This window comes from Lethenteron reissneri, chromosome 22 (assembly GCF_015708825.2).
Source record: "Lethenteron reissneri isolate LAM-NWPU_2019-01 chromosome 22, ASM1570882v1, whole genome shotgun sequence".
Taxonomy (NCBI): domain Eukaryota; kingdom Metazoa; phylum Chordata; class Hyperoartia; order Petromyzontiformes; family Petromyzontidae; genus Lethenteron; species Lethenteron reissneri.
The window spans coordinates 13,069,663-13,081,838 of NC_083800.1; the positions used below are offsets into that span (position 1 = coordinate 13,069,663).

General features: G+C 46.9%; 1 protein-coding gene across 2 annotated transcripts in view; it reads left to right on the forward strand.

Annotated features, from left to right (window-relative positions):
• LOC133345656 (attractin-like protein 1) overlaps nucleotides 1–12,176 on the forward strand; it is a 39,935-nt gene that overhangs the window by 3,983 nt on the left and 23,776 nt on the right. For both annotated transcript variants that reach the window (XM_061556615.1, XM_061556616.1), the window contains exons 3-11: nucleotides 1,832–1,945; nucleotides 4,324–4,452; nucleotides 6,084–6,289; nucleotides 6,765–6,937; nucleotides 7,177–7,269; nucleotides 8,400–8,661; nucleotides 9,609–9,792; nucleotides 11,187–11,341; nucleotides 12,051–12,135. In XM_061556615.1, the coding sequence (XP_061412599.1) occupies nucleotides 1,832–1,945; nucleotides 4,324–4,452; nucleotides 6,084–6,289; nucleotides 6,765–6,937; nucleotides 7,177–7,269; nucleotides 8,400–8,661; nucleotides 9,609–9,792; nucleotides 11,187–11,341; nucleotides 12,051–12,135 (1,401 nt within the window). The remainder of the gene's footprint in view (nucleotides 1–1,831; nucleotides 1,946–4,323; nucleotides 4,453–6,083; nucleotides 6,290–6,764; nucleotides 6,938–7,176; nucleotides 7,270–8,399; nucleotides 8,662–9,608; nucleotides 9,793–11,186; nucleotides 11,342–12,050; nucleotides 12,136–12,176) is intronic.

Genomic DNA, 12,176 nt, shown 5'->3' on the forward strand with positions numbered 1-12,176 from the left:
CTTCAGTTGTATAACGTCTGCAAGAGACATTAAACATGAGGCAGGACCTTTGAATTTACAGGCCCGAGATTAGTTGCAACTTCTTGCACCCTCATGCATCTGTGTAACATTTGCGAAATATAAAGTCCAGTGAGGAAAGTCTAATTTATAAATACGTCGAAATAACTGCCATGAGAAATGCTTGCCCTCTCTGTCAGATGAATTGGCATCCTGGCGCAGATGTGTGATTGCACGGCACAATACTGGTGATGTTCTTTAAGAGGGCATGTAGATAATATCCACTTGTGTTGCCCAGTTCAGCCATAGTCTATATGATTTGCAGGTACATTGAAAACAATCTCATGTTTGTTTTTCTCAAGTTAATAGAAAACCAGTTCAGTTATTAGCTGTGGTTGTCTTTTCATCTACTCGTGCCCTGGTTTTAACGTGTTAATGATAATTGCTCAATCAAGTATGATAACATTAGATTGTGCTTCAAGTTCAACAGGTGATACTAATCCATCCAAAAGGTGTAATATTAATACCGTATTGCCATTTTATATTGGCATTATAGGCAGTCAAAATGAGGGCAGGACTGATAAGCAGAGGCAGACCTTTTCACTTTGCGTTGGATCATCATCTGGAAAGATAGTGTGATGAGTGGAAGTTGCAACCAGAAGTGAAATAAATGAACTAAACTATTTTTTATTGCACCAGGTAAGGCCCACTGGGCTATATAGGTATAACTACAAGTAGTTTTTTGTTATTTTCTTTGAACCTATCTACGTGGATTTACCGAAAGACCCAAAGAATATGAATTCCTGCAGTCATGAAAGCTTAAAGTCAAGAATTATATAGGTATTTTTCAGAAACGACCTGGCCATGAATGATAGCTCAACGAAGTGGCTTATCGCGTGAAAATTTAAAGCAGCCATTTACTCTAAACGCATTTTTACAAATGTGGAGGGAAAAACCGGAAGACCCGGAGAAAAATCCTTGCGAGCACGGGGAGAACATGCAAACTCCAAATATACAGGCATTGAACCCACGACTTCATGTACACCAGGCGAGGTAGTTAAGATCTCGCCACCGTGGCACCCCCGGATAAATTTCATAGACACCATTGTTTTCCCCACACAATTTCAAAATGTATACATTTCAGCCATGACACTAAATATGATTTAGAATTCTTTTTTTACGGTATATATCCACTTTGTATAGAACATTGAATTTCTTATTTGTTTTTTTATGTGGAACCAATTATGTTAACCACTCAAATTTTCAGCCACTGCGAGAGATAATGAAATAACTTAACCTACTCTCCACGAGGTTTATTTTCATTTTAAAATGTCATTTTGTACTCCATGTAATTATAAAATATCGTAACATATATTATTATTACGTTAGAGAGAAATGTCGAGTTATTTATGCAGTGTGTATTCATGGGCACTCTAATTGTCCTGGGGACTAATCCTGTGTCGCAAATGTTCATCCACATTTGGAGAACTTCTCGGTGTGCATGTGTGGGTTAGCGATTGGGGTCACTTATGGTGTCGCACTGGTGGAGTGGAAGCAGAGTGGTCAGGGCGCAGCGCTACGAACCCGGCCACCCGGTCACTGCCAACACAAGTGACGATTATCTGAACCGGTCCTTAGCCTCCCCTAGGTCGACTCAGCCTCAAATTAATACTTGGTGCGGTGTGTAAAACATCGCCACTAGGGTGAGAAATGCGACCAGGCGCGGTGTTGGCCACCCATCCCCTCGTGTGCCGTGCTGGCCTTCCTTCATATGTGCTCACTAACAACGCATGTCCCAACGGTCTGTTGTTTTGTCTTTGGGGTCGTCGTGCAGCCCGAACGCCGTGCTGCGGCTTCGCTTCAACCACTTTGCAACCGAGTGCAGCTGGGACCACATGTACGTGTACGACGGCGACTCCATCTACTCCCCGCTGCTCGCTGCGTTCAGGTGCTGCCCACTGCCACGCATGCCCGTGCCAGAAGGACGAACGACCTTCATTCGTTGCTGCAAGTTGAACTTTAAAAGGATATTCAGAGGCGCGGGAGAATAAAGTTATATATAGAACAGGAGAGAGAGAGAGAGAGGAGTCTTCAGATTCTGGGAGAAGGATGACACGGACACGGATGTGCGGCGCAGTGAGAGACGAGGAGGGAGTGAATTTCAGATGTCGTTCATCTTGCCTGGTTTAAGAGACGGGCTTGATGGGGAGGAGGCCACTTGAGGCATTTCAATCAATTACCTTCTCCCCTTTTAATTGAAACGTATTTGTGCTGTGTCGTCTGAATATATTTTTTCGTTATTTTTAATTGATGCTGCTGTGATGTAATGGTTGGCACACTGGACTTGCAATCCAGAGATTGTCGACCTCCAAGGGACGGCAGTTTTAAACAATGGGGCACGTTACTGAACATGCCCCTGCCTCTGTCCATCCAGTAGTGTAAACGGGTACACCATAGTCTTTGTTTTTTTCGGTAAAGTCACACAACACAAGCGGTCGTCTTCAGGCGGAAAAAATAATAATCCAGCAGTGGAACTGCTGAACCAGCGAGAGCGCTGTTGTGTTGCGATCAAAACGTCGTGATATTTTATTTTTTGTTTCATTTTATTTTTCTACCTACGTGACTTTACCGAAAGAACCAAAGAGTATGGATTCCTGCAGTCACGAAAGTTTCAAATCAAGATTGAGTACACCATAGTCGATTGGAATGTCGTGTATGGTGGGGGTAAATTGTGGATACTCCCACATATTTCTATGGCCAGTGTGGAAGAGGTGGAAAATACCCTCTAGAGAAGTGGTGGGCGATCTGTCGTCTGCAGGCCACATCCATCCCGTAGAGCCCCTCGTGGTGGCCTGGTCTCAGTGTGTCTAGAGCAGCGGTCAGCAACCAGCGGCGCATGCCGCTCTTTGGCTTCTTCCCTTGCTGCTCTTTGGCTGCCCCCTTTGCGGGCAGCAGTTTATTTTGTTTTAAACGTAAATCTTAAACATGATTTAACGCAAAGATAACTGATTAAATATGACAGGGAATGGGTCACTATGGAATGTCTTGGTGGCAACAAAATGTACAGTCAAACTGTATTGTTAAAGAATAACTAAAGGGGGAAAACAATTAGGCATAGTTTATTCCATCACCTATATTAGTTTATTTAAGTCATAATGTGTTTGTCGTCTGCTGTACACCCACTGCTGTGTTTGTGTACAAGTAACTCTGCGTGTGATGCAGCTCCCCAACTATTTTGGTCAAAGACAAAAAAAAATGTTATTTATTTATTTTAAACACGCTTTAATGAAATGTACCGTACTCGTAATGGCAAAACTCCACGACTCCAAGAAGTGGCCCCGAAGCTTGCCATAACATAAGGGACCGTGGTGATTTACAGCCAACGTCAGTTGAGCGTAGACAATTAGACCCAAGCCGAAACATAACGTATAAAAAAGATGGTTGAATTTTTTTGTATTTTTAATGATAGAATATAGTATTGTCATCAGTAAGACATAAGTATACGAAGTTTGCAGTCTATACCACATTGGGAAGTGGATTAAAATTGAGTTACAAGATTTGAGGATACGACAACAACAACAACAACATACAGAGTGAGGGGGGGGGGGTTGAGAAATGTGACGTCACATAAAAATGCGCAACTATATAGACAACACGTTCTACTTAATGAAATAGACTTTTTAATAAATGTTTTCTCCTACATCAGAGTAAAGCGCCACATTTAATACACACTACATTGACAATAGTTTAATGCGATTTGAAGCATGTTTTATTTTTTGGGGGGGGGGGGGCAGAGCTTTGTGACGTCATATTTGAGGGGGGGGGCCTGACTTTTTGTGACGCCGTGTGACTAGGGGGGGGGGGGGGGGTGGTCAAAAATCTTTCAAAATTGCGTGACGTCATTTATGGACGGCCCCTAAAGAGCCGCAGGTTGTCGACCCCGGGTCTAGAATAATGAGTCTCTGCTAATGTCACTTGTCCTGGCAATGTAACATTACAAATAAGAGGATCACCCCTTGTGTGTGCACGAGTTTATGTCGTTTATGTCGTGGGGAGTGGTAGTGCAGTGGTTCGCGCACGGTAAAATGAATCCGACGACCCAAGTTTAACTCCTGCTCTCAAACAAAATTGGTGAGGAATATTTGAACCGGTCCTAGACCTCCTCTAGATCGACTCAGCCTTAAACGAGCACCTGGTTCGGTGTGTAAGCATCAGCACTGGGTTGACAAAGGTGGCCGGGCCAGACCTAATAGGTGCTCGCCAACAGCACTTGCCCTGACAGTCCGTTGAGGCTATTCGGGGGGCTCTTTGTCTTTGTGTATGCAGCGGACTGATTGTACCGGAGGCACGACGCAATGAAACCGTCCCCGAGGTGGTGGCCACTTCGGGGTTCGTGTTCCTGCACTTCTTCAGTGACGCTGCCTACAACCTCACGGGCTTCAACATCTCCTACTCGTGAGCTCCTCTACACAGCAGCAGCGGTGGCGAGCAGCGTTTAAAACAACAGTGATCAATGCACGATCAGAATCCGAATATTTATACTGCAGGAGGAATCCGACGAGCTATGAAGCTCTGGGTTTTTCGGTAAAGTCAAGTAGATAGAAAAAAAAAATAAGAAAACACGACGTTTTGGTCGCAACACAAGCGGTCGTCTTCAGGTGTTGCGACGAAACGTCGTGTTTTTTAAAATTTAGTTTTAATATTTTTTCTACCTACGTGACTTTACCAAAAAAAACAAAGACTATGGATTCCTGCAGTCACGAAAGCTTCAAATCAAGATTGAGCTTTAAAGCAATTTTTTCACAGATGTCCAGTAAGGGGCGGGTAAGAACGTGCCAACAACAAACAGTACAAAAAAAATCACTCAAACACACACAAACACAACTAAACCATCCCGATCCTACCAGACAAGCCCAGGATAACGTCAGTAATAAAAACAATTCCAGCAGCAATAGCAAAAGCAACGTCGCATAGTGCACATCACAACATACGAGAGAGAAGCAATGAGTGCACGATCCCATACTCTTTGGTTCTTTCGGTAAAGTCACGTAGGTAGAAAATAAAATATATGACGACGTTTTGGGCGCAACACAAGCGTCCGTCATCAGGTGGTAAAGCATGGTCTGCTGCTGAGGCAGACTGTTTTAAAAGGTTTGAAATGGGTGTAGCCCAAGGGTCATAAAGAAGTGGCCAGGGCTAGTGATGTTAATGTGAGAAATTAGCATGTAACTGTAAGATAGGAGAGCGGCCTCCTCGACGAGAGCAAGGAAGTGGCTATGTTGATGTGAGAGATTAGCATGAAATAACAGCTGACATAGCCAGGTAGGATGGAAACATCACAGTCAGTTAAGACTTTACCTGGTTAATAAGCACGGTAAAACTTTTGAAGCCGGACTGTGAACGAAGCCAGAAAAAATGATAAAGTCTACCAATAAATACATGCGAATAAAGATGAATACAGCATGTCGTACGATATTAGGAAGAAAAAAAAAGTTTTGCTGGCTGCCTGCATTCATGGCTGGCATGCGTGCATGCAAACGCGACGTACGCAGTGGCGACGTCACCCGCAACCCACAGCGTCAAGCCGGGTTCGTGCGTCGCACTGACGTCACGCGTCCCTCTCCACCCACACACCCACCCACACACACACACCCACCCACACACCCACCCACCCTCCACCTCAGCGGGCAGTGCTAGTTCATATACAAACCAAACAACCCCGGTTCGATCACTGTTGGCCCGCTCATTTTATTGTGCATGGCAGATTGTGGTGTTCTACAAATGCAATGCAAGTGGTGTATCTGTTTAAACTGTGGAGAAAAGTTCCTGGTACACTGCTATTGCTGATGTCGCATGTAGACCCTCGCATCAGCTTGTCTCGGAGATTGATGTCGCTGTGAATTCCAAGCCTTATGAGGCTCTTTGCCACTTCAAGGCGGTAGGTAACCCTTTATTCCTTTGGCCCTCCAAAATGTCTCTAAGCATTACTGTCGAGATAGTCACTGGCTGTCAGTGGGCCTTAGCTGGCAGTGTTATTTGAAATGTTCTGACGTGTTGATGGTGACCTTTGCTGTGCCTTGTCACAGGATGAACAGTTGCCCCAACAATTGTTCAGGCCATGGACGGTGCGTGGCATATGGGCCCCAGAGACGAGTGACTTGCCAGTGCGAGCGTGGCTGGAAGGGTGAGGCCTGTGACTTCCCCTACTGCAACAAGGACTGCGGAGCCCCGCACCGCGGCCATTGCGAGCGGCAGCACCAGCGAGGCTGCGTGTGCCAGCCTGGATGGCAAGGTACGCAGTACACGCTCAGACATCTAATCGCCACTAAGTGGTGGTGATGTCACCGCAGGGCTTGTGTGCCATGCTAGGTGCACTATTGAGGCCACGTGGCACATTGAGGCCACATGGCATGAGGTGCCATGAGTTGACTGACAGAGATGACTAGCTGATGCACCAGCTGTGCTCCCTACTGTGCCAACTTGCTGCGTTTTAGCCGCCCAGCCCTAAGCTCGTTGTTGTGAGCGTTCGCTCCTCCGCCCTCCATTGTTGGAGGGCAACTGCCTCCAACTGCCCAGTAGCGTCCTTTACGAGCCTCCTCCCCAGAGGTCGATCTTGATACGGCTGGTAGCGGTCTTCGGCAAGTCCACTCAGTTCCACATCCTCCTGTACCACGCACACGTATTGCCCATAGCATTGCTGTACACTGCTGGGGGTGTTTTTTTCAAATGGTCCAATACCGATGTATGGCTCTGACGTCTCTTACCAGGCCCAGACTGCTCCCTGGAAGACCCCTCGGAGGAGGCATACTGGCTCATGCCGGACGTGACGCCACCTCGCCCGCTGCCCCGACGTGCCTCGCACAAGGCCGTGGTGCTGGGCGACTACATGTGGGTTGTGGGCGGTTACACCTTCAACTACACTGCCTTCCACATGGTGACCTAGGTGAGACACGGCTGCATCGAGTTTCTTTTTTACGGATTGTGCTGTAAAGCTTCGTGGCGATGGTTGGTTGCTGCAATCCTAAATGCACCATTCAATTTTGCGGTCGCACGACTGCTCACTGAGATGTGGATAAAGAAAGTTGCAGGCGATTGAGTTGCGCGATTTGGTTGCCTTCAGGTGTGGACCGGCCTTAGCGAGGCCAGAAAGGGATTGTTTTGTTGTATTTGTGTGTTCCAAGGTACAATCTTCGGAAGCACATGTGGGACCCTCTTCCTGACAGGAAGACAGGCCCTAGCCAACGCTACGGACACTCTCTTGCTTCCCATCAGGTGACCCATTAAAATATCATATTGCTTTGATTGAACAAAACGAAAATGGTTCCAAACCTTCGTAAAAGGAAGTTTATACGGCATTCAAATAAACAAAAATCGTATCCAAAGATGCCTTGCATTGCCTACAGCCCCCTTCTCAGTTCATACGCATGGGCCTTCTACAGCTTTGTAGCCGCATATATACCGAACCAGTAACCGAGTTCTGTGCTCAACATAATGACCCCAGCTTGGTATATATACTCCAGGCTCTTCTCAGCTTCAACATAGGCCCACGCTTCAACTCTCCCACTACGCTTAAACCTCATCTTACTGAGTAGTCGGTGGCAACGGGAGCGAGATTCCTTGAATAGAAATTCTAAGAACTTGGCTCGCCGGGGGGATAATTTATTTTCCCCGGTGTGAACATGCCTTGTAGGAGTCTTTGAGCTGCAGTGAACCAATGATTATGCTGATGAGACGTACTAATGTCTGATATGGCTGTTCTTCACAATTGCACCCAATAAAACAAATAATAAAACGGTGGCGCCCCACCCTAGGCGATTTACGCACACACCGAATGAAAAGTCACGATGCTAGCTAACGTCGAGTGACTTTTGAAGCTGTACACTAGCTGCCTGCTCAACTCACACAACTGGCACCTCAACCAACCTCAAATTCACATTCAATTTAACACGCAGGCCGGAAGCAGGAAGACTCCTTCATGATCCTGGCAAATCGCCTGATGAATCACCAGCGAAACGCCGTACTCAAATTGTAAATGTCCTGGGCTTACTCGCCATTACACCGATGTGCTGAAGTAATCGCTAATTGGCACATTTTGTTCATGGGGCAAACCTTAATGGTGGTTGTGTGGTGGGTTAATGACACACTTACATTCACAACAACAACAACCGCCATTCGCCACTAAGTGGCGGGGAAGTCACCACGGCGCTTGTGCCAGGCTATGTGTACTTTAAGGCCACATTAAGTGTCGAAAGCCCGCTGGCAGGAGGTCATGGGACAGACCCAGGTGCCACCGGTTGACTGGCTGAGATGACATTCACGTGACCTAATCCAAAAACACCTTTATCATGAACAAATTCACATCGTCGCCATTGCCGCCCCCCCCCCCCACACCATCCGTGCAGAGCGGCATCTACATGTACGGGGGAAGAGTGGAAGCTTCGAGCGGGAACGTGAGCAGCGAGCTGTGGTGGCTGGACGTCACCACGCTGGCGTGGACGCGGCTGGTGCCTCAAGTGGCGCCGGGGCCCCGCCGGCAGCAGTTTGCCGTGGTGGGGCATTCGGCACACATCGTGCCGCTGAGTGCCGGCACCTCCGTGATGCTCGTCTTCTTCGGACACTGCCCCACCCACGGCTACGTCAACTTTGTGCAGGAGTACAACTTGAGTACGTTAGACAGTACCCATGGGCGCGTGTGTGCGATGAGGTTGCATTTGCTTGGCTGTGGCTACATCACCTTTGTGCAGGAGTGTAACCGGAGTACGTTTGACGGCGCCCATGGGTGCTCACGTGATGAAAGCGTTGTTTGCTTGACTGTCGCAGCGCTGTACTAGTAACCAGGCGTTCTAATTAATGAGTAAAGCTTTTGCTGTTGGTGGAAACATGTCACTACACTCAAACGATGAACACATACTTGCACCAATTTAGTGGGATAAATAGGTATCTCGGGTTTTATTATTTCAGCTCGTAAGGCTCAGACTGTCAGTAGTGGTGGTAGTTACAGGACAATGCAGGGAGGGAATATGTGCAAACTAACAAGAGAAAAAGTAGTGTTTTACATGAAACGTACGCCAGAACTTAGTGCAAACAGGAGAAACAATAACTAGCGTTTTTCAAAAACAAATTAAAAGCAGTGTCCAAAAATCCTGTCACTTTTTGTACTCCTGCACACAATACGTCATCACATTTTCTTCAGACTCCGTTCCGATGATGAAAAACTTAAATAAAATAACTTTATCGGTACCGAGGTTCCCACAAGGCCATGCGAGAGAGTGTGTGGCACACTTTGGCGCCAGCTATCATAGAGTGCGGTGGTCGTGTCGCTACATTTGTCTGCGGTGAGTACAATGTCTTTAAAAACAACGGTGCTACGCCTCTCTAAATAAAATGAACACGGAGCCGCTTGCGCGTTCCATTTCAACGGGAAAGGGTTCGGGAAGTTGCTTGCACCACTGTTTCAATGGCCGTGTCAGGAGATTGTACCGGCCATCTCTGGATTGCAAGTCCAGCGCACTAACCATTAGACCACGGCAGCGTCATTTACCTGTGTGCGTGCACGTGCAAACATACGCGCCCTTCTTCAGTAAACGTGCACTTGCCCCTTGTGTTCTCAGACAGCGGTAGCTGGCGTATTCTGGAGTCCAGTGGTGCACGGGTGCAGGGCATGTATGGGCACAGCAGTGCCTTTGACCCCAGCACGCACGCCATCTACATCCACGGGGGCTACAAGGCATTCAGCCCCAACAAATACGGCCTGGTCGACGACCTCTACAAGTACAACGTCGACACGCGCACCTGGTGTGTGGGCAGAGGCAACGGCGTCGGTGGGAGGGTATGGGATTTGGACGTGCACTTTGGGAGGGCACACATATCCCGCACCTCCACGGTTGGCTACGTATGGTGCGAGAGAAGTTCAACATACATATGATCGGAGATATATTTTAAGTATATATTTCTTTAGTCAATGCAGTACAAAAACTAAACAGAATAAACATCTCAATTCTCAAATGTACCCTGCGGTTTAAGACGGTCCCTGAGTTATTTGTTTTTACCATATTTAATAACAAAATAAAACCATAAGTAAAAGTCTCTGAGACACAGTATTGCAATGGAGTGGCATAAACTTCCCACCAGTGTTTTGCTGTCGCTCCCTTCTTTGAAATGTTGAGCTGTATCTTGATCCACCAATGCATGAAGTGAATATGATGATTTATTTTTAAAGACCAACATAGCCAGCCTTTACTTCTCATTGTCGGAGTTGAGTTTAGAATTATGAATGTGAACTTCCAGTCAGTCATACAATTCTCCTTCACAGTATCCAAAATCCAAATTGATGAAAAATAAAAATATGAAAGGCAAATTAATCATACATCGTACATAAGGGGGAGGCGCAGTGAACCAGCGATGAACACACTGCACTCTGGACTCCCGATACCTGCGTTTGATTCCTCACCATGGCTAACATCAGTTGTGATCGATATCTGACCTACTTGTTTCGCTCACTAGCTTCCCTCCTCCCTCAAAACAATTTTTTTCCCCTAGCTCACCCCGCGACCCATCAATCTCCCCCTTATAACCACCACCGTTCCTGCTCCCTCTCTATAATCTCTCTCCATGGCTCCCACTCATTCCCCATGCATCCAATCGATTCATCATCATTCGCTAACGTCCATTTTGTTTTTATTTAATTGACGCATCACAGGTTCGCCCATTACTGTCTCTCATCTATTTTATTCACCTCATCTTCACCATTACATTCATACGCACCATTGTTAATTCTCTGTAAAATGCCTTGGTCAAGGTGAGATGTTAACTCCCTTGCCTGGTATGCAAGAAGTCGTGGGTTCGATCCCGACCTTGACGCCTGCTGTATATTTAAAGTTTGCATGCTGTCCCTGTGGTCGCGTGGATTTTTCTCCGGGTCCTCCGGTTTTATAAACATGCATTTATAGTATTTGGCTGTTATACATTGCCACCTGATCACAAGCCACTTCTTTGAGCTTTCATTTGTGATAGCCAGGTCGCTCCTGAAAAAGATCTCTATAGCTCAGTGGGCCTTACCTGGTCAAATAAAAAAAATTGTTTAGCTTATACATGACGTTAAGATGAGTTGAGAACCAGTTCTGGGGCCCCCTTCACCAACCCGCACTGACCAGAATGCTGCTAAGATGTCCTCTTGTATACGACCGCAGGATGGTACTCAAGGACAGTGGCTTCTTCCGCTTTCTCCACTCGTCCGTGGTGATTGGAGGCACCGTGCTGCTGTTCGGAGGCAACGCTCACAACGACACGTCCATGAGTAACGGCGCGCGCTGCTTCTCCGCCGACTTCCTGGCCTACGACATTGGTGATGGATTCGTGGCGGCACCTGAAACCTGCTCTCACGTTATGGCAAACGGTCGTAGCAACAGGAATTCACGGTCATTTTTCGGTCCACAGAGGGACGAAAGGCCTCCCTACTTTGTCGGTTTTGGTCATTGCATTCACGCGGAGTTCTCTCCTCTTCCGCTGTCATGATAGATTCCTCTTCCCATGATACATCACAGATTTGTTTGTACTTTACTTTTTATAATTTACAAGATAAGGCCCCACTGAGCTATATAGCTCTTTTTCTGAAGCGACCTGGCTATCACACATGATAGCTCAACGAAGTGGCTTATCATGTGGAAATTTATAGCAGCCAAATACTCTTAAACGCATATTTCCAAATGTGGAGGGAAAAACTGGAGGACCTGGAGAAAAATCCATACGACCACAGGGAGAATATACAGACTCCACATATACAGACGTCAGGGTTGGAATCGAACCCACGACCTCCTGTACATCGGGCGAGGTAGTTAACATATCCACAGAAGGTGACCCTAATTGTTGCTCATGAAGATGTTTCTTGCTACTGTTTCCTAGTTGAACTGATGTTCTGATGTTGGCATTGGTGCACAAGCACAAACAGCAACAAAAACTCAACGCATTCTTCAATAACACTGATGTTGCACTTCTTCTGTGGCTGCTGACCTTGGCGGTGACGGCGGTGGCGGTGCATGTGGCGCTCGGTGAAGCTTCTGACGAGTGGACCGTGCTTCCCAAGCCTAACCTGCATCGCGATGTCAACCGCTTCGGCCATTCCGCCGTCGTGAGCAACGGGTAAACTGCAGCATCGGTACACAGCGCCATGTCGCACGCGG